General features: G+C 44.1%; 1 protein-coding gene across 3 annotated transcripts in view; it reads left to right on the top strand.

Moving 5' to 3' along the window:
* The first annotated feature begins 5,870 nt into the window (after positions 1-5,870).
* Positions 5,871-23,555, top strand: part of LOC137878982 (FERM and PDZ domain-containing protein 4-like) — a 36,950-nt gene continuing 19,265 nt past the window's right edge. For 2 of the 3 annotated variants that reach the window (XM_068719528.1, XM_068719530.1), the window contains exons 1-2: positions 20,398-21,547; positions 22,772-22,894. In XM_068719528.1, the coding sequence (XP_068575629.1) occupies positions 21,474-21,547; positions 22,772-22,894 (197 nt within the window). In that variant the 5' untranslated portion in view covers positions 20,398-21,473. Of the gene's footprint in view, positions 6,509-20,397; positions 21,548-22,771; positions 22,895-23,555 lie in introns of those variants that run through there. The other variant, XM_068719529.1, reaches the window with a different exon arrangement.

Genomic DNA, 23,555 nt, shown 5'->3' with positions numbered 1-23,555 from the left:
CTCCCTGACCTTTTTCCCCTCTCCACCCCCCAAAAACCCTCATCATCTCTCCCTACGTACACCTCCCTCGCTCCCCCTTGTTTTATCAATCTAGTCATTTTCTCCTCTTTCTCACACCCTCCCTCCCTTCATCTCCCCTCCCCTCCCTTGCTTTAGGGTAGTCTGCCCTATCAGATTAAGCCTGTCTCATAAGGAAAAGAGAGAAAGAGAGAGATTGCCGTTTGGATTAAAGGCGGACGGGAATGAAATTCTATGATCTCGTTGTTTAGACGAGTCGCATAAAGTTGCTGCATGTGTGTGCACGTGCGCGTGTGCATGTGAAGGGTGGCGTCCGCTTTATCCCCTGTAATGACTGGGAGCTGGCCCGGAAACGCCTGGCCCCGCGCTGTTGCATGCTGGGAAGTCATGCATGTGGGCGTGTAACATTACTGTTTGATGATGGATTGGGCTGCTGAGACTGCACGTTGCCGTAGCGATCGCGTATACACTTAGATAATAATCGGGTAATACTATGATTGAACGCCCCACCTGTGCTGTGACAAAGTAAAGCATGAGTATGACTTGATTTATGTATTTATTTAAAACATGACACCAGCTGTAACAATGACATTATGGTGACTTAAAGGTACCTGGTGAAGTAAACAAACGGTCACAAATGCATTGTATGTGCATAAACTATTCACAAAGCTATTCTAATCATTTTAAACTCTTTGCACGCCTTGTCTTGTATTTTAATTGTTGCATTGTTGAAACGTTGCTCTACAGCACCACTAGTGGTTGAAAACTCCATGGGGAAGCTTTAAATTAAATATATTAATTGTGAACATAAACACAGTTTTTCTCTTGTAACTTGTTTTCATTGTATATGGGTCGATTTAGTTATTGCTGATTAGTAATGTCTCACCACTTTCAGATAAAATGCTAGCTTTTTTATTTTTGATGAGTTCTGTTTCCTGTAATGGGGGAAGAAGTTAATTTAAGTAAAATGAATCAGCTTGAGGTAACTAATGCAAATGACACACAAGAGCCTTTTTCCAACCAAGCCGACCATATGAGGGATGCAGGACCTCTCTTTGTGGACTCCCTTTGTCCCTGTGACACTATAAAGATTGCCACTCCTCATGAATTGAAGCAAAAGCGTTGCGAGTGAACGTAATCCAGGCGGCGACAGCGTTTCCATCAAACCACAATTTGCAAAGGTCGTACACAACCGCGTCCTGTAGCAGATAGGGCCGGCTCTGTATATGTTCTTCAGTAGTCTGCAGAATACAGAACAACCAGGGAGATGTGAGTGGCTGTTGCAAAGGCGATAGTGATTTATGTATGAGACTCAAGGGAATGTCAAAGTCATCAAGGTCCAGTTCCTACAAAAAAGAGACATCAGCTGATCAGCCGCACGTTTAACTGCGTGAGGATCTTTATTGTTCCTGAGGCAGCCTCCAGTGGAAACCCCATTACAGGCTGCTGTTATGATGGGTATTGACATGCAACATCCTGCTCTTTGACAGCAGGCAGCAGAGAAACAGATACACCCCACACACAGGCAGGTTAATGACTCGCTGTGCGTGCGTGTCAACCATCACAGAGAGGTGAAGGAGTGCTGAATGCCAATGCGATGTGTAGTAATGCGTGGCACGCATGTGTTCTCTCTCTCTCTCCCAGCCACTCACACTTGAATGGCGACCTTGGGCTATATTGTTATTCATTAGTGGACAGAGGCTTATCTCTATGGGACACAAACCGGCAGTGGGATGCGAGTGGCGTTCCTATCTATCCTCACTATAATAAGAAGAGTGGAGAGATCAGACAGCAGCCTTGACTGATAAAAAAAAAAAAAAAAAAAAAAAGGTCCTGCTGTTCTGTTCCTCAGGTGCTCAACACGTTCACGGACTGTAAAGATTATTACTGTTTTTAAATAACATTTTCATTTTAAGAATTTGGCGAAAGGAGAGCTGTGGGTGGGCTGACTTTATATATCGCCTATAGAGATGATGATATGCTGAACATAATACTACATTTACATAATCATTATCTCCATCAGGAGAACTATGCGCTCTCGTGTGTGAGTGAGTGAGCGCCTATGTTTGTCCACCGCTCGCATTCTGCTGCAGCAAACTGCATAATATTTTGGGTGGCGAGTTATAGCTGCGTGTTCAAGGACCTCTTGTGATTGCGGTGACTCCCGCGCTCTCGGAAAAAAACATTTTTATCGCCTGCTTTTTATTGCCGTTGGCTGCCTGCCGACTCCTCGGTCCATACTCGGACGTGGCTCTGCGACCAGAGACTGTACGTCAAAGGGGAAAACAGTGTTTCGGACAGAAGTTTGGCAAACGGCTAACACAACTACACACAGCGGATACACAACATTCTTAATATAGGAAAAGTTGAAATGGAAAATGTACAGAAATGCATGCTTTTAGCTTTGGTATGCATTACTTTCAAATGAAAATTAGAACATTTAGAATCAATATGGATACGTTCCTGTATCACAATCATTTGTCACATCTGAGCCGAGTTGCCGGCAGTCTCTCCATCCGAATGTGACGATCTGAGGAACCATCTGGTGTCTGTCGGCTGGTCTGAACCTTTCCCTTCTGCTCACGGCACATGAGTGAGTGCTGTTGGATTGATTTCATCAGTTGACAGGAAAATGAGCTCTTGATCCTCTGCACACTTATAACATTACTTTCGGGGCTGTGGAAGTCATTCCGAATCAAAAGGCAGAAGACCAAGTGAAGTCACAGGTCAAGTCAAGAACATAAGAAAGCAGAAGCTGTAGAAAGAAAATACTTTTCACATGTTTCTTTTGCTTGTATGTTGTTGTTGAGCTCATGTTCCATCTTGCGGTTTTCAAAGTTGGCTCTGTTCGAGTCCCTCTGGGACGGGAACCGGTTCATAACATTCTCAGAGAAGCTGAGAAAGTCACTGCAGGAGGAATCCGTGAAGTGTGGAAGTAAATGACCAGTTCAGGAGGAACAGGTCCAGCATGTCCTACTCACTCTTTGTCCCGTCCTTTACATCCCTTAATGAAACAAGTCATGGAGATAAAATGGGACTTTGTGGACCCTGGCAAAAAAAGGTCATTCACTGTCGCTCACTTCTTCATTCGCTCCCCGCTCTCAGCCCTTAGGCCTCTTGGCCCTGATCCATTCTCATGGACCCCTGCCTCCCTTTATTATCCTGTCACATTCAAATTAGGCAACTCCTTCCTCAATCACTTTATCCAATCTCTTAAACCTAAAGGTAGCACTCCGCTCACTTACTCACACGGGGACCAATCGTTAGTCACCGCTTCCTTCGCCAATCCAATCAGCTCCTCCTGAAGTGCACTGCTTCCAGCTTCTTCAGCCACCAACTCCATTACTCTTCCTTGTGTTCTGAGCCTTCCTTTTCCTAATCTGAGGATAAAGGCCGGCTTTTACGTTTGATATTTCAAATGAGAATAAAGTCAGTACAATATTTATGGGTGGTCCACTAAAACACAGCCATTAGCAGACTAAGACCATGCATTCAGTGCAGGAAGTGTGTGTGTTAGCAAGGAGCTGGTAACATGGAAGCCGTCGCACTGCTTCATCATCATGTTGCAGAGCGTATGCATCGCACAAGATGCTTGTTGTTCTTTGCTCTTCTGTCGATGTGTCAGGTCAAATATACTGATGGAGGATAAACACGGTCGGGGCAGAGGAACTACGTTGCTGCAGATGTGGCTCATTATTTCCAGACAATTTGGTTTGTTTCTGTTGTCGCCTTCACTTAAAGATGTCCACGCATCTAAGAACCTCCCACCATTCTGACACAAATGTGATTTATCAAAAGGAAAGTTTCCTAATTTTCAAAGCTCAACAATAAGGATTCCTGGAAACAATCATCCATAAGCCCCCAGTGATGCACACAACTAGATATCCCAAAATAGATTTGAACTGTAATACGTTCTGACAGGAAATTGAATACGAACAGATAAAAGGGGGCTTCTTTTGTCTCGCTGTGAGATGGGATGTGAGCAAACCAATATGGAAGAGGGCAACAAGGCCTTTCATATGTTGCTACTCACAAAGTGCGTTTGATGTATGCGGATGCATGTGGATGCATGTGCTTTAGTGTGTGCCTGAGGGAAGACAAGGGTCATCAAAGAGTCTTTGCATCAAAGCTGCCTGACATTAAGCCGCTGCTTTCTGCCATTACCGCTTTGAGAGGAGACGGACGTGATGCCTCTTATTTACTGAACGTGATCTCCAAAGATCTGTGAGCTCATTAACCGCAGAGCTTTGAATTTCCTTCAAACTAGAAGCATTTTTTCTGATTTCAATTTTTGAAACTATCTTTACGTCCCGACAGAAACCCATAAATCAAATGCTCTGACAAAAAAACTAAATAAATCGGACAAAATGAGCGGATGGCCGACCTACCTGTCTCTACCTACCTATATAAGTCTCCCTCCGTGCTGCCAAGCTATCTGGCCATGACAAACAATTCTTACGAAGTATACTGTCCTCTTAACCCTGAAAAGAGACAACAAGCAAATCAGGACGTCATGATAGGATAACATCCAGTGACTCTTACAGCATCTTCATTTAAATGAGTGAGAATGAGACTGAACTGATTAATGATAACCCAAAGCTTGTAGGAATTTAGGAAAAGCACAAATCTATGACGCTGTAGCACTGACAATAAGCAGTAATGTAACAGAAAGCAGATTATGACCCTGTATATTTATTTGAGGTGGAGCATTATGTTATGTGTCCTGGGACTGTCTGAGCAATATTCTCGAAAACTTTTCTCTGAAAAAGAGAGAGAGAGTCTGAAACTTTTAATGTGATCAAGTGCACAGTCTTTTCATCGCTCCCCGGAGAACCGCCCGTGCTCATAAATAGTAATTAGACTGTCCTCAACCATCAGAGTAACTTTTTTATGAATCCTTAAATCTTGTGGCATTCAACTTGCTGCTTCCATTTCTCTCATTTCACATGCCGCTTGACATTACGTCTCCCCTCCGCTGTCCTGATCCGACAGCGCTGTAACCGCACATTTAAGGAAAGGCCTGGAGCCAAATTAGTGACTCTTGTCACATAAGACTGTCAGATGCCATCGGTGACAGCAGGCCCCCGTTGATAAAACAACCCCTGTGCTGTTACCCGTAGCGGCCGATGATGCTAAACTAATGAGAACAAGAAAAATGTCCTCCCGTCATTCATAAGAAAAATGAGAAGCGTGTACCTTTCATTACACGCCCAGTTGAGCTGGACTACATGGGATGCTAAACATAATTTACGCTCTTTTGCGTTCAATTGAAGTTCATCATCGCCACTGAGGTCCATTTGTGGTTCGTCCACGGCACCTTGTGGCTAAGGCTGAGCCATCTGTGTGCGTCCACACACACACACACACACACACACACACACACACACACACACACACACACACACACACACACACTAGGCCCTGACTTGTTGACGATGTTTGACAGGCTGTGAAGGAATGTGTGAACATGCACAGCAACAAAAATAAAAAAATAACAAGTCCTTGAACGTTCTTAGAAGGCAGACCGTCTAAAGTCGATTTTCTTCTGTTCAGTGTGTTAAAAAGACATTTGTTTTCAATCTAAATGAGGTTTTTATGTGAAGAGATTTCTCAACATTTTGTTGCATCAGTGTTACAAGCAAGTAAAACCAAGCAGTGGAGAAAAACAGAAAAAAACCCTGAGAGACGGGGTCTTGCTCCCATCAGCGCCCCTTTCTGCCGAGTCAGCTTTCCTCTGCCCATCACCGCTCTCCCCCCTCCTTCTCTGTCTCTCTCAGTTGCTTCCTCTTTACAACCAAAGCACTTTTACCCTCCTTTTATGTCCCTCCTCCATCTTTTATCTTGATATCCTCATATCCCTCCTTTTTCCTGCATCCTCTCCTCTGCCCTGCAAAGGGACTCGCAGCCCAGATGAACGGAGGGCAAAGCCGGAGACAGAGAGCATCCGTCATCCATTCGCTTTGTCCTCCCTCTCTCCCTCTCCATCCCATCCCTCTGCCATTCACTCTCCCTCCCCCCTCCTCTCCTCTACCCTGCTTGCCGCGGCTAGGATCACTGCACTACTCCATGCGCCGAGATGGAGAGCACACACGGGGGGCGTATTGCAGCTCAACTAAGCCAGGTGGAGAGCGGCAGAATGGGCTGACTCGTCCCAGAGAGAGCAGAGAGGAAGGGGGTGACCCGCGCGGTCTATGTCATCACTTAAAGGACGCAACACTGTGGACGGACAAGGAATTGGACAGTCTGCGCACCGGACAAGGGCAATACTTTCACCACACCATTCAAGTGTTTTCTCACTAACAGCGAGGAATTCTGAATTCTGCGTTCAAAAGGCTTTTGTTGACTCTTAATATGGATCCAGGTTGAAACTGGATTGTCTGAGCTTTGGATGTGGATTAGAATACTGATGTGGAGCAGCTTTGGGATATAGAGTGCTGTAGCAGGACCACATGGACATGTTTGGTTTCTCCAAGATGCCAAAGCTGTCTGGGTGAGTGTGTGTGTGTGTGTGTGTGTGTGTGTGTGTGTGTGTGTGTGTGTGTGTGTGTGTGTGTGTGTGTGTGTGTGTGTGCGTGTGTGCGTGCGTGCGTGCGTGCGTGCGTGCGTGCGTGTGCGCGTGTGTGTGTGCGTGTGTTCTTTTACTTCTAGGCTCTGAGGGCACCATCATGTGTTTTCTAATGACAAATGCCACTTCCTTGGGAAGAAAGACAAGATAATCCATTCAGGTGAAGTTGTCTCAACAGTGAAGAAGGTGCTGTGAGGCGGATCGTTTTTTTGCCGGGTATACAAGTCAAGAGTCTCTTTGGAAGAGCCAGTAATTGCACTCTACAGTCACTCTGTCAGCCGGTGTGCATTTCACCCAAAAAGTTCCATGACTCTCACAATGAATGAGACTGGTCAATGGTGGAGGAAGTATTCAGATCCTTTACTGAAGTAAAAGTAACAATACCGCACTGTAACCGATAATTAAAGTTATGTTCATAATTCTGCTTAAAATGTACCTAAAGTAGCAAAGTCAAAGGCCCATTTCAGTGTGTAATCATCCATAAGGATGCAAACAAATATATATTATGCACACAAGATAAGTCGTCATCATGTGCTATAAAAACACAACAACAAAAAAAAAAAAAAAAAAAAAAAAATATATATATATATATATATATATATATATATATATATATATATATATATATATATATATATATATATATATAAAATTCAGATATATATATATTGTGACTTCTCGGACGCTCCCAGGGATGTGGGCCTTTCATCTACAACAATACATCTGATAAGTCAATCAAATAAATCTGAGTAAGTACTAATAAATGCAGTGAAGTACAATCTGTCCCTCTGAATTGCAGTGCAGAAGATGTCTACCATAGCATGGAATGGAAGTGAGTTTTCCTGTTTTTGGAGATACCCGCAGTAGTGTGCCTTCTCTTCATTATAATGGGACTGTATGGCACACAGCAACGTCTCTCTCCCTAGAAATCACCACCCGGTTACTCAAGACAGTCCACAGACTTTGTTGTGATCAAATGTTTGAGTAAATGTACTTAGTTACATTTTATGTATGCAGGTAGAGGCCTCGTGTTTTCGTCCTGTTATTTTAGTGGCGAAGAAATGTTGGCATCTATGAGATGCAATCACAGAGTCCAAGGAGCAACCAGAGAGCGCTGGTGATTAAGGGAAAGATAAAGAAACCAGAGTGGACAGACAATGGTTACTGAAAAGGATGGGAACACAAAGTGAGCCGGTGGAGAGCAGAGGGCCAGAGGAAGAGTCGTAACAAGACTACTAAGTACTTCAGCTTTAAAAGTCTGTTCCAGAGAACCAGGTTTACCCCGAGCAACGCTATCCAGCCTCCGTGATGCTCAACCTCGCCCCACGTATTACAATTACACAATAAAGGGAAACATATTCATCAAACGCTTCATTCAGGGTTATTTCCATTCGAGTAAACTTCACCGGACCCGTTGAATAAAACCAATCACAGGCACTAAAAAAAAAAAGTCTTAAGACGTCGGAGCTGCGGCGATGATGAAGAGCTCAGCACACAACAATCCCCCGCTCACCGTGGGTTTTATACACCACACATACGTATGTAGACACATGTTTGCATGATCCCTGACTCTCACATCTCTAAGCCCTCTAAACGTGGCTCATGACAAATCTCTTAAACCTACACATCCAGAAGTTAGCATCTGGAGCGGGTCCTCCACTCCTCTGAGGAAAGACAGAGAGAAGTGTCCACGGTGGCTCCGACTTACCGCCAAGCATTCCACAACAAATCTATCATCTTTTAAATACCTATTCAAAAAGCAAATCTTTTACAACTACCCCTGCACATCATGAGGCGAGAGATAAACAGTTGGTGTTCTTTAAATTAGTTTTTTCCTGGACTTCCAAAAAACACCAACAAAAACAACCATCCAAAATGGAGAACATTCATATTCCTCTCATGAATGTAGATGAATGAGTCACACGGCACAGAGGCAGGTGTGCATGTTTTGCATATGTTCCCACTTTTGTCTTTATTTGACTTCTGATTTGAATAAATAGCTTCCGTTTGTCATAAGAAGTGCTTCCCCTCCTCCTCCAGGAGTGTTTTTACCCTCCTGGCTGCCACTGGCACTTTCCCTTACGCTTCACCGTTTTGTCAGCCGGTCAAAATATTCGCCACTCCCACTTATTCACATTTGGCTCCAATCTCATTGTTGACAGACTGTAAAATGGCAAAAATTAATAATGGCGTCGCGCTAACAGGCGCCAAGAGAGTGTTTGCCTCACTGGCAAGTTAGCCGCGCTTTGCCCGTTCCCAGATGGCCGTTGTGTATCCATGAGCTGTCATAATACAGTTTCAGAGCCTTCTGTTTGCACTTGCTGCGCAAGCCAAGTTTGCTTCATAAACTGTAATGAGAAGTTGTGGTTAATTCATCACCGCCTAATGCTCGTAATGAATCATTCATCGTCAGATGGGAAATAAAACAGCTGCAGCAGGTGAGAGGGATATGTGATCCTTCTCGTTGTTTGTTGGTTTTATTCTGACTATGGACTCATGGGAGTTTTGTTCACACACATCTGGCTTTATTCCGGGAGGCCGGTCTCTCTTATCCAATGCATCCCAAAGACAAAGGCAGGGACCTCTATCAGCGTTTGTACTGTGGGAAATTCTTGGCTTTTTAGTGTCCTGGAATTTGGCAGTGAAACTAGCCAGCAGGCCTTGTTTGTGTTCTGAATATCAGATTACAGCGACGCGTGCCAAATTGCCTTCTGCTTTTTGCCAAATGCATGCTGCTACTTCAGAGGGCAAAGTTCCACTACACCGAGAGCCATCTGACACATCGTGGCTCCCGAAAAAAAAAAAAAATCTTTTGCAAAGTTTTAGTCAATCGGGACACTCGTTACTTAAAATCACCTGTAATCATTTCATCGTCACCGGAGACAAATGTAACATCGTTCTGTGTGGAATCTTGTGCCTCGGTTGTGCTCATGATGTACGGAGCATTTTTGGAAGCAGTGTGAGCAGCGTGATGAACCTTTCTAAAAGAGAGGGGGATGAGAATTTTAATAAGACTCGAGTGTCTGTATGCCAAGTATAAATCTACAGCCAGGACACAGTTAGCTGACTAGAATCAGGGGGGGAAACAACGAGCCTGGATCTCCCCAAAGGTTAAAAAAATCAGCACCACCAAGGCTCATAAATGAACAAAATACATTTCTTTACCTTATATTTGCAGTTGTATTCGCGTAGCTGTGCACGTGTGTCGAAACACAAATCGGAGGCCCCACCACCACCACACTCTCACTTTCTCACTCCCTGCCCGTAACCCTTAAAGTTGGACAATTTTCTTGATTTGCGTCTGGATAATCCTCCTAAGGGATTTGGTCGGTGATCACTGCAGGAGGGGCTGGCATGGTGAACACACTGCTGGCTGTTTCAGTCAGGATCTGAAATCACATCACAACATCTCTCACTCTCTCCCCCTCACCTATCTGTCTCCTTTATATGGCAGCACATCCATCCGCTTCCATGTGTATTTATTCCTGCCTGTCTGCTTCATACAGGTGATTCATCTCTCAATCTGAGGCTGATATGGCTTTTGATTGTTTAAGGATGTTGGATTTATTTTAAGGCTTTTTTTCTTTTGTTAATACATGTTTCAAAATGTGTACTGAAGCCACAGGAGCCACTTTGTTTTCAGCCCACACGTTTGTTATCTCTTGATGCGTATTTGATAAAAGATAGCAGCTCTGAAATGGAATAGTTTAATCAGTCTTACTGCAGGGATTCATTTCCTGGTGAATGCTAATATTCTCTTATGTTATGATTGCCACATTTTGCTTCCCCTAATTCCAGTCATCTCTCACACAAGACTGGAGCGACGCGCCTCATGCTTCCGCTCCCCCTTTTTGACGAAAGACCAAATTTGATCAATTATGCAAATAGGGCAAAAAACCCATTTTGTTCACTCGCTCCGTTCACATCTGAACTTCCTTCCCTCGCCTCGGCTTCGCGAGAAACAAATAATTGCGAGGACAAGCGACATCTCCCAATTCCGCTTTAATTGTCAGCCAGCTGATCGGTGACGCAGGAAGTAACGCTCTTTATTGGGTTCTCGTCACTTGTTCTGTAAGTTTTAAGAGAGCTCGGCGTACAGCATGTGTTTTCTCTGTCAGCGCTTTCATGTCTCATGCATTCTGCATGGAACCTGCTCAGTGCATTATTTAACGACACGCGGATGCATAGGCTTTTCGCTTCATAAATGGATAAACCGCCTCGTTGTAACCAAACTGCGGGAGTTCAACTGGAATTGTTCTTATTTTTTTTGTGGGGTGAGACAACCCTCTCTTCTCCCCAACGCCCATCATAACGAGGCATGTGATGGTGTTCGCCCCGAGGTTGAACCCCACAGCAATCCCCGAGAACAAAGGCATCAAAAAAACCACCCATGTGTCCCAAGATGACTCACTCAAGTGACTGATCTTCTGTCTGAAGTTTTCACTGCATTCAAGCACTTTGTCGAGCGAGCAGCTTTTTAACTGAGTGTTCTGTGATGTGTTTCAGGGTCATTTTGAGAATGACTTTGGGATACACAGACTGTAAGGTGGAGGAACAGCCTGGAGATTTTTCCCTGTAGGTTTGCATCACGTCCATAATGACTCTGTTGGCCGGGTCAGTGCTCATGCGATGAGGTGATTCACAGACATTTTTATTTTTTCCTCCCTCAGCACTGTAATGATTTAAAAACATTTGAACCCGTTGACTGTGTCACATCGCTCGTTTGCCAGCCCTACACAGTCTATACATCTCGCTCCCTCCTCTGTTAATCCTCTCATGGATTCATCACTTTGTAGATATGCCGTGTAGAATTCTGCTGCTGGTTATGACGCCGGTTTTCGGGTTTTGGGATCTCATTTGCTCCCTTTGCATTTGAAATAATACAAAGGTAGCCTTCTGGTCATCGTGGGGGTGCCAGGTAACCAGCAGAGACTCCAGGTAGTTCCTGAATGCTCCTGGCCAAGAAATAGTCCAGCACACAACTTGACAACATTAACGCAACATTGACAGAATGAAGTACAAGTCTCAATGTACCGTTAACCCTTACAGCTGTTCCCTTTTCAGATAAATGCTCACAGACGCATTCACTTGCATACTGTATGCCGAAGTGTGCCCGAGGACACATGGGTGATTTTAGCATCTGTGTTCTCATTATATAACAAGCATGTTGCTTGAAAATCTGTATTTTTCTTCAAGTGGTCACGAAGCTTAAAATGCCTACAAGTCTCCACAGATTTGACCAGTGTGTGAGAATGTTTCACAAACGCTGTCATACTCTTAGGGGAAGTGCATCCTCAATAATTGATCACTTAGGCTGGGTTTTACTACATACAGTGGGACAGAAGGAAAGTTAAAAATATCTTGCATTATCTTGCATTCTATATTCTCTCTCTCACACACACACACACACACACACACACACACACACACACACACACACACACACACATACACACACACACGCGCACGCACACACTGGTATTCTGGGTGATGTTTGTAACAGGGAAGGGTACAGCGCTGTGGAACACATGAATGAAACATGACAGGAAGAAAGTGATTTATCTTAAAAGGGCGGTTGTTCAAGTGGTGAATTTGTATTTAGTTGCACACATTTGTTTTGTATCGAGGAGGTGTTTTCTTATGAGTTTGGATTTTCCCACATTAACTTTCAACTAACACATTCTGAAACAACAACAGAACATCATCTTTTCCACCCGTGGGCCATCTGTCACTGCAACAGCAGCAGATTGGGCAGTACACCATTGCATTTCTGGAATTCAGGCGATCGACAAATAAGATTGAACTAAACACAATCAAAGCGATGTGGAAGGATTACTGAGTGACGAGGCACGTGATTGACGAGCTCCCACTGACACCCAGTTGTCCGTTCGCTGATACATGTGTTCGCTAAAGAGGCTAGTTGAGTGATTAGTTCTGCTCCAAATACTATGGCATAATACTGACACACACACACACACACACACACACACACACACACACACACACACTGTACTGTAAATCTACATACAGTGCAGCACTTGCACTGGGATGCATGTTCAAGCCTGGCATGTGTGTGTATATATATATATATATATATATATATATATATATATGTGTGTGTATATATATATATATATATATATATATATATATATATATATATATATATATTCCTCCACTGATTGAGCATGGCTTTCACTCCCACTAATTGTGAGTGCATCATTTCTCAAAGTGCTTCATAAAACACTTGTTTATCTGCTGCATATCCATACCCTGCTGCACTCTTTATGCTCTCTCTTTCTTTTTCACTGCCAGACTTTCATTCCGTTGTGATTGAAGACTCCAGACATTAGTGTTTCTTATTCACTGAATGATCACCATCCTCATGTGTAATCTTATTTAGTGGGGCGTTCGGCGTTCGGTATTTTTAACCCACGGCTTTGTGCCTCGATGTTTCGGTGCAGATGTTCCGGCCACTCTCGTGTTTTCAGCCTGTACGCATTTTTTGACATGGACCAAATGTAGCCAGTGACAAATGAAGCGACTCAAGTGTATTTGCAGTACACACACACACACACACACACACACACACACACACACACACTGAATTATTTTTCATGCTGCAAGCAGATATGCACACACACACACACACACACACACACACACACACACACACTGAATTATTTTTCATGCTGCAAGCAGATATGCACACACACACACACACACACACACACACACACACACACACACACACACACACACACACACACACACTGTGTTCTTTCTCTAACCTTTAAAATTGACTCGGTCCGAATAGACGGAGGTTGTCGATGCTTTGTCGTCATTGCATCACGCGAGTACAGTCAACCAACCAGAAACTAACATGAAACTCCCCACAGGCATGACCTCAGATAAAGTACTACCCCCCCAGTCCACATATGAACAACATTAAAAGGATATGACACAGAAAGCCAAATTCATTTTTAAGAGGTATAGAATAAATATGTGCACAAATTGAGACCGTTTTTTAAAACACAACTTCTCAGGAAGGACCGCAAAAGGCCCCACTTGACTTCATCATGATGCCTTTACTGAATCCACTGGATCACCACAGTATATACTTCTGAATAAAATAGTGTTTTTTCTGTAAACAAAGGGACAATGTAAGCCTTGACTTTTCGTTTTCTTCATGACGGACTGTGAGGTAGGGTGACTGGTGAGTAATTGCCTTCAGTTGTCCCTGGGGATCCATCTGTTTCATCCTGGTCTTTAAGTGGAATCTCAGAGCTTCCTCTTGGATCTGTTAATGGACAGCCCAAAGGTGCGGGCTGCAATGAAATGCTGTGTCTTAGTATTAGTTTCTCCTCTAGCTGAAGCTGAGCAGTGAGCTCCTGTGGAGCTTTAGGCCACAAAAATCGTTGATTCGACAACAGCATCAACCTGATTCAAACAGACGATTGTCCGATTTATTTAAAAGAAACATAATTTAAAACTCTGCTCTGCGGCCGTTTGTGTTTTCTGGCTCCTGGTTCCACTGGGCTTTACGTGACCTTTACAAACAATCAATGGGGTGTTGTTCTGCGGACTGTGTTGTCCAACAAAGACGTACCGCTGCGCTGCAAAGGTTGAAAAGCAACACTGTAAAGTGTTCCGGTCTGCCGCCGATACAGATGCAATGTGCACGGTGACGGGTCGGAAACAGAACTGACCTACAAGCCAGATAAACAATTCCACCACTTTCATCCTTATTTCCCTGATGTAGCTTTGCTTTTTGTGACCTGCCCTTGTAGCTCCTTTCATTACCATTAGAGGGTAAAGGTAAGTTTATCCCAAAGACCAAAGTTAATGTACTATCTATTATCTCTTCTTATTGTAAAAAGAAGAAGTGTTCTATAGAAGTCTGTGAGAAGATGACTCTACTTCTCTCTTGATTTATTCCCTCAGTAAACATGAGTTTATGGTCTCAATCTCTAGTTTCAAGTCTTCTTCAACACAGCGTGATGTTAATTTTTTTATAGCATCCAGCTTATTTTTCTGTTTTCGCGTGCTTACATCTGCTGCCAGATTCTCTATTTTTTAAACTCCCCCATTGGCAAACATTGAGGTTTCATCTGATATTATCTCATCCTATAAATGAACACACTTGTAGCTGCACCTGCTGTCCTCCAACCAAATGCTGCTCTCCTCCTTCCATCGCGAGGAGAAATGGAGCCTTTTGGGGTTTTTTTTTAAACTCACAGGCTTGTCTCAAGCTGTTAGAGGCCATTCGCAGTGCTGTTAAGGACAGTCGTTGAGCGGCGATGTGTGTGTTTTTGCCAAGGTCAAGGGTCTGGCCAGCCGCCTGTGGAAGAGTCCAAATCCTCACATTGGGAAAGGACAGGGTGTGCCCACTAGTTCTAGTCTGGTACACTCACAGTGAGTGTGTGTGTGTGTGTGTGTGTGTGTGTGTGTGTGTGTGAGGACGAGGAGGAAAAGTCAAAAGGAAGAAGTGATAAAGAATGAGCGTTTGTGTGAACATCGTTTTTTACACTGCCTTAACTTGGGAATCAGTATTCCCATCTGATCAGCGCTGTAGAATAGAAGGAGAGCTGTCCGTGGTCCTGAAACCAACGCTGAATGAAATCCTCAATGTAACAGCTCCCTCTGCTCACCTACTTTGATGTCTTTGTGCGGAGTAGCTTTTTTATTATGTGAGCTTTTAATTGATTCCATCATCACACGCCGTTGGCATGTTTCCACATCAGTAAGACCAGCCAGTGTTCGTAAGGAAAGGAGGCAGATCTGTCTGTATTGTGATCTCAGTGGACCGGCAATTTGCAGAGGAAATAACGCACAGTGCAACATGACAAATGCAACATTTACCCGCAATCATAAAATAGCAGAATAGCGGTGACTCACTGCCTCTGCAGTTCGTGGATTTAGCAACTTGGTGGCTGACGGGGAAATACAAATGATTGCATATGGTGGAGTACTGTAGACGGAACCAGATGTGAGCGTTTTTTTTTAAACAATCTCTTTTTGAAATATTCAACATTTATGTTTTGCTTTCCATTTCAGATTTGTGGCATGCTGAGTATGAATACTAGATTATTTCTGAATCACTGCAGATGTCTTTTCACAACTAGCCAGGTCCAGACATGTCCCAGGGTGAAAAAGCAACCAACCATTCAGAGCTTTATTAGTGGAATTAAGGATGGAGACATTATCTTCCTGTGACTGGGCCTAAAAATACTTTTATTTTTTCCCTCAGTGGTGAACTACTGTTGCTGGTTAGCTGTAGTCGGTCACAATAACACTCCCAGCTTCGTTCCGTCTCTGTACCGGACCCTTTACTCCCCCTGGCACTTTGTTCTCATCATATCATCCAATAAAGACCAAATGAAGACGTATAAAAAGCTCTATAAGCCAACGACCTTGCTAAGAGACACTTTGCTGATTGACACTTAACAAGCTACCTTAAAGGACAACAACTAAATGGAACATTAAGCTCACTGTTTAAAACACGTATTTTAAACCGTTGACTCGTGTCTCAAAACAGCTGCTTGTGCTCCAACAAAGAAGGTCAAATAACAGTGAAGAATGGTGCAACGCAGAACGATCGCGCCTTCCATTTTGGACTCCTGCTGTCTGTTTCCACAAAGATCTGCAGCTCCTCTAATGGTCAGCGGTGCAGTCGAATTTGAATCGTGTGGATTTGCTTTGCCCTTGTGAGCGAATTCACTGATTGCAACAACTCCATTGGATTGACTTGGTTTTGCCTCAATGAGTCAAAATAACCCTCCTCGCACACACAAATTGGCTGAAATGAGTCCGACTGAATAATGAAGTTAAGCGAAATGTCAGTTCAGTCTGATTTCCTGGGCTGCAATCAGGAGCTTGACTGCGTCGGCTTCATGAACGATCTCTCCTGTCCAAAGCCGTGATGGCTCGTGGTGGCTGTGAAAGGAAATCTTAAAGTGCTCTTTAAATGGTGAATGTGAGAGCTGTTCACTTTCAGATGGATGGTTGGAAAAGCAGCCATGAATCACCTAAATGGATGGATCCATTATCCCCTCAGTTTATGAGTCAATGTGATTGTTCTCCACATAATTTGTTTCCCGAAGTGTCTCAGAAGCCTCTGCTTGCAAATTAGCAACTTTTTTTCCACAGCTTTTCTTTGTTTTGTTTTTTTGCTCTATTTTGCTTGTTTTGCAAACATCTGCACTCGGCGAGATGTTCAGCGAGCATGTAGAGTGGAGCTTAATGTTCAAGGGTGTTGCATAACAACAAAGTGTGCATGTGCACGTTTTCACGTGTACGTCCGTGCCCCGCTTGTTGAGAGCCAAAGCATGTCGTCTTCGTATAGTAAAGCTATATCAGAAAGAGCACTTCCAGGGCAACTTTTAGCAACGGGCGGCAATGTTTTTTTTATGAACTGCGCAAAGGCGTGGAGAACAGACTGAGAAGAGGACGAGAGAGAGGGGGGGAAAAGCCCACAAATGGAACTGGAGTGAGGATTGGACGAGAACAAGGTCAGGCGATGGCTGCGGTTGTCTTGCTGGGAGCTATGAGTGTGTTAAGTTGGAACATTAATGAGCATAATGAGGAAGACTTGGAGGAAAGAAGCTCCATTAGCAAGCAAATTAGGACATTTTCTAGTGACAATGCCTAACTGGACAACGGCAGAGACAACAGCACAGATCCACTCACTTCAGCTTTAGAACTGTGGAATCATTGTCGATTAATCTGCTGATTCTTTTCCCGGATAGTTATGATTCCTCCGAGGCGACATCTTTAAATTGCTTCTACTCACGTTTGAGAATCTGGAAGCATCCAATCAGAGTACGACATCAAATGTGGCAGAATACACCGGCCCATCAATACTTTTAGCACCCTTATTGGTGTACATTTATTATGAGTTGTTTTTGGTTTTTAAATCATGAGAACAGATGGATGACACACGTTGATGTCTCTGCCTGCCTCGTAGTGCAATGATTCACCAGGCGTTTATCACCCGATCGAACAGGCCTCAAAATGTCTGACACAGATTACATCTGACGTTTTATTATCGCACGGTGCGACATGCAATTAACCTGTGAACTGTTATCTGGTTTAAGTCAGTTACACCATGTGTTAAGTGTCTTTGTATGAACACTTCTAACCACAATCTCCTTTTCTTTTTGTCCATTTAAACCAGAACCGGGGTCTTTTTAATGGAGCCTCCTGCTCAGTGATACATCTTCTAAATGCACAGGATTACTTCAGGCTAATTGTGTTGTTTTTATAGAGCTATTTTATCTTTTTTTCTATTTTCTAAACTTTTCGTGCTCAGTAGTGTGAAATCACGGCAGAAAGTCGTCTCTTTGCATCTCATTTCAAGTCCCTGGAGATGACATACCTTTTATTAGAGTCGATTTTCCTAAAGCACTTAAGTCAATATATCAGTGCTCTTTATAAAGGAGAGACTGAATGAACACTTTTGTGTTTATTGCAGACTCAGCTGCCCAGCTGATGTCCCTGAATGCTGAGAGGGGTCCTCAGCTCCACCAGCATGCAGGACACCCAGCAGCTGAGCTTTTAACAGGACAGGGGGGGTTGTGGCTTAAACCCGAGTTGTTCTGCAGAGTGTAAAGTGGTGAGAATTGGCAGAGGGCTGGTGGGCTTTTATGCTACTGGCTGTCGTGAGCATTGTCATAATGTAGGCTAAAGCATCTAGGGAGAGCTCTTCGCTTTTTGTGCAAACTCACTCAGTCTTGATAAAGATCTTGAGGGGTTTTACAAATCGTTGTTTGTGTGTGTGTGGTCTCTTTTAAAAAAAGGAAGGTCAAACTAAAATATTTTCACTCCCGGCAGCAGTGATAAGTAGCCAGGCCGTAAATAAGTCCTCTATATGGCCTCCATCCTGAGGCTGGATCTTTGAAATGCTTCGGCGTCTTGTTGAAATCACAATTCAAACTCTGTAAAAATAATGTGTTGGCAAAGATCGGCGCAGAAATGCCCCAGTGGCTCGGCTCCCCTTCTGCTCCTGGCTTTCATTTGAGGAGACGGTGTGACAGATGCTCGCTGATGTCTAGGGTTCAGTGGCAGAGTGGAGACCAAACTGGAAATGAGTCCCATATCAGGTCAAACATAAACAGTAGAGAGCCTCAGAGGAAAAGAACACACACACACACACACACACACACACATACATGCACACACACGTTGCACTGAATTCAAGTGAATCATTTAGATTATACTGTCTATGGCCTGGCAACTGTAACCACGGCTGTATGTAAAGGGTCAAACGTCACGAATGTGATAATCTAATGACATCAATATAAAGGAATAAATTCACTATTTGTGGGCAACATCTGTTGCCGCCTTAATTTGAGAGCATGAGTCATTCATTTGTGACTACAAGACTTATCATTGGACATAAAAAAACAACTATTTCTAGTTGCAGAATTCTCTATGAAAGCAATCATATTTACTGATGACAAATGTCAGAGAAAGAGGGGATTATAATCTGCTTGAATGTACTGTTACATATTAGGCTCATATGGATAGTACTGTAGGCATTTCCTCGGCTGAACCCTGCGATGGATTACTTTACTGGACGGGAGCAATCGGAATCCGAGCCGCGGCATGTCGGAGAGGAAACATTTGTTGCGATGCACCCGGAGATCAGCGTTCGGGGCCATGTGCGCTCTTGCTGACTGGAGCATGTGGTGGCTGAGTGGGGAGGTCTGTGCCAGCTGGCAAGGCTGCTTTCTGTGATGGGGAGGTCTGTCATATGATGCAGCGAGGAAAAACAAAAAACAGACTAGCTCCAGTAACCACCATCTTTGTTTCTAAAGAAGGATAAGTGTAGAGGTTATGCCTCGCCGTGCAATACACGACCGGGATCCAGTCCGCGTCCTCAGTGTTTTTGACGACGATGAAAAGACAGGCGATCAATACGAGTAATGGCAGTCGATAAGGACCCCGGCTGTGACAAATCAATTAGGCAGGCGAGGTTCTAACGGGTGAAACAAGCATCAGGATTCTAATTTAGTCAAAACCATTGAAGTGAAACAAAACATGCTGCTCTGGGGCCGTCGCTTGGCAGAACTTGTACCCTCCTAATACTACAACCTGTCAAATCAATCACTTATGTATAATTAAATCTATGAAATCTGTCTAAGTCAATTACATACAACCCTCTTAATAGAGTCTCCTACTCCTCAAGTCCTGTCCCACACGTTCACACAAAAAAGGGTTCTTTGCGGTCCGTTTTCGTCAAGGGACGAAACATCGATTGAGTTTGTGTTTCAAGTTTAGCTTTTGAGCTGTGTGGATGACAGAGAGAGAGATCAATCCCAGGCGCTAAAGGAAAAAGCATTCATTGATCAGATTGGAACAAAAAGTACTTTTTGAAGTCAATACTGTGGCCTTTTCAGCAAAAGACACCCACAGAACGAAGCCCCCCCGCTGCTTCTTTTGAATTCATATAATGTGACCCCTGGTATGTTGAACGGAAATGAAACGTGGGGGGGGGCCCTCGTGTCAAGACGGCAAGTTTGAGTTGGACAAAAACTGTGCTGCGTAGTTCATCGAGGAGACAACTTTCATGATGGAATGCAGGTGTTACGTTTCGTTGTGTTGGGATCTGTCGACGTTTCAGTTTCTGCGCAGGGATTCTTTAGTCGGTTACCTTTTGCACTTTCAGAATAAATACTAAGGAAGGCAAAGAAATGGGAGAAGTAGAAAGATGCCTGCACCGTCCCAGCTGAAGGGTAGAGGGTGCGGCTTTCAACACCACTTGTAGGGTTTCCCTTTCAACATGCAGCTGTACAATCAGTGTGACTGTCACTGTTGTGAATGGTAAACACAGCTATCTGATTTTGGGCTTGAATCTGCGTGTTAATCCCTGCGTTTTGCATTCAGGAGGCGACGCTGCTAACATGGAGGCAAAGGACCTTGTCTGTGGTAGAAAATATCTATCTTTAAATGCCTTATTTCATTTACAATCGGGCCTTGAAGTGTATTTTATTCCGCCAGGGATGGCAATAACGCTCGGTCGGTCACTCAACTATCATTTTTCGTCTTACTGGCGGAACCATTTGCCCTTTTCTGTCCCGTATGGACATAAAAACAACTTATTTTTTGCTGGAGGAGGACCAAAAGGGAGTAAAGTATTAATGCCATCCAGGTGAACTTTAAGAGTCAGTTTCCTCCAGCTCAGAAATGGAGCGATGTTTCCATATACGTTGTTGCTCTCTGAAAAGCCTCTTCACACACACACACACACACACACACACACACACACACACACGTATATATACATGCACGGTTGCACACACTCTCTCCCTCCCTCTCATTTTTTCTCTCTCTCATACACACACACATACTCATACTCTCTCTCACACACACACAGCATGGATTTGTTTTCTCTGTGATGAGAGGGATTATGGGATAAAGGAGGCGAGGCCACGGCAGTTTAGTTCAGTTTGGACCCAAAGCTGCTCTCGGCAGCAGCACGGCGACAAACACGGATGCATGTCTGGCTGCACACTGGAGATCTGCACAGCCGTTAGCGCCGCAGCCTCTGATTGGGATTCTGAAGTGGTGGTGGATGTGTTTTTCTTTCGGGTGACTGAAGATGCAGCAGGAGCACAAGCGTCCGACTGCTTCAAGAGTAGAACTCCTCGAGTGCTGAAATGGACCTCCTATTTTGTTTTATTTTCTTTGCATGTGGGTGTTAATAGAAGCACAGAAGATGTGTGTATTGCTTGAGACATCACGACTTTTTTCCTTCTACATGACAGCTGATCAGCAGGATGACTGATCGGCTCTGACACTTCCAGCTCCCAGTGGAGCTTGTTTTGCACCGCTCGTCTAAAGGCCAATTTTCTTTTCCACACACCATAAGCTATGACATGACTGACTGATGTATTCCGCCCATCGACAGCACAACATGGGAATCGATCAGCTGGATTCTTACGGCGATGACGTCCTCCTCTAGTACGCATTTTCTTCTTTTTTAAGCATTTGTATCGACTGCAGAGTCATTGGCTGATCACTTGGGGCCTTTGCGTCCAATGGGAAAGGGCTGAAACTGTGATGTAAAGCACACAGTGGAGAACATGCTGCGTAACAGAATGTCAGTCTAAATCTTGGCACATAAATTCCATGAATCTATTCATCGTTACTGTGGTTATATATGCATCTGCTTGTGACCATATATTTGAGGTCAGGACGATAAACTTGTCTTCATGGTTCGTGGTGTTCTCCAAAGTAAATCAAATATAGGCTATGTTTAAAGTGCATATTTAAATTCAGTGGCATTTTTCTCCGGCTTGATGATCTTTTATTGCATTTGTGATTATTTCCGTGGAGAGTTTTATAACCTGTGCATGATTAGTCGCTGTATCGTGTGTGGATTTGGACTTGGCACAGTTGATTCAGGAGGTGGGTGAGGGGTGGGGGGGGGTCTGTTCAATCCTCATTTATAGGAAGAACTTTTCCCTCGCAGTTCACGGCGGGGTGACACGTCGGAGCTGATCTCTCCCCTGCTATCTCCTCCAACGATCCTCAATGACATCGTTTTGAGTAATCTGCAATAACCGAATCAGCCGTCACATCAGCGCTTCTCCTCACCGCACGCGGGCAATTCTGCAGAGCAGCCGCCGCAGTGCTCGCCCGTACGTGCAGCTATTGATTGGCCATCTACGGACCCGGTGGGCCGCTATTTGACTGCAGTTGATTGCACTAAACAGTGCGATGTCACACCGCAAGCCACACACAGAGAGGCAAGAGGTCACACTAATTGGGCTGAGAGGGATTTTACCAGAGTGTCCCTCAGTGTTTTTAATCCAAAGAGATTTATATATTCACCTTTCATTCTTTTCTTACATGATGTACCTCTTGAAATAAGTAGATGCATGTGCCGTGATGTTTATGTATGAGTTCCATTTAAATGTTGATAAGTGTTTGTTTTTCTTAGAAGTGACTTATGTGCAGGGGGAATGAGAAACTTTTGTGTTCTTAAAAATGACCTTACCAGGTTCACTCTATCACTCAAGATGCTGGTCCTTGTTTATCTATATTTCCTTCTAACAAAAGTGAAAACTACGTAGGAATCAAGTGTTTTTACTTCAATTATCTTCCACAGCACCCTGATAAAAGCACATTTTTGGTCATATGTGACGATCAAATGCTCATTTTTCCCCGTCCTTTATGTTTCAGCCATAAGAACAAAATGTCGGGCTGGCCGCCCCCTGGCCCAGGCGCCTGGACTGGACTGCAGGGGCCTCCATACAGCTGGGACAGCATGAACAGCACCAGGGACGGACGGGACTGCCTCACCAAGTATGTACAGCGTGATCCTAAACAACAGCATGCCGTGTGCTCACATGTTTATATGATGTACAATCATCACCGCAGAGTCCCCGCAGTTGATTATGATTGCATCAGGAAGATCCTCTGGAGAAACAGCAGTGGTAGTGGTTCAAAAGTTGTTTTAGGTGACTACCGCCTTTTGAAACCCGCCTATTCCCAAAAGCATCACCTCGTTGAATCAATATGCAGATGATGTGGTCCTGTTGGCTCCATCAGACCGTGACCTTCAGCACGCACTGGGGCGGTTTGCAGCCATCGTGTAAGGTGGTCATAAGAGACGCCCGGGGTAGACCCAGAACTCACTGGAGGGATTACATATCTCGTCTGGCCTAGGTTCCCCAGGAAGAGTTGGAAAATGTTTCTGGGGACAGGGGTGTCTGGAATACCCTGCTAAGCCCGGCCTGGGATAAGCAGAAGATAGTGGATGAATGAATGGATAGTTTAATCACGATACTTAAATGAGCCAGTGTATTGCTTCATCCGCCACGTCCTCCCCACATGCACAAAAAGTAGGCACTGTTCAGACAGTTTAGCGTTCAGAGCCTGTCTGTGGAAATTTGTTTTTCAGAAAGAAACATGAAGCCAGGTAAACATGCAGATCCTGCAGTTGGACTGGCGTCGAGGGCTTTTG

The sequence above is a fragment of the Cebidichthys violaceus genome, unplaced genomic scaffold, assembly GCF_023349555.1.
Source record: "Cebidichthys violaceus isolate CVI_PGR_0920_01 unplaced genomic scaffold, fCebVio1.0.p SCAF_24, whole genome shotgun sequence".
Classification (NCBI taxonomy): domain Eukaryota; kingdom Metazoa; phylum Chordata; class Actinopteri; order Perciformes; family Stichaeidae; genus Cebidichthys; species Cebidichthys violaceus.
This window is presented reverse-complemented; position numbering and strand designations above follow the sequence as displayed.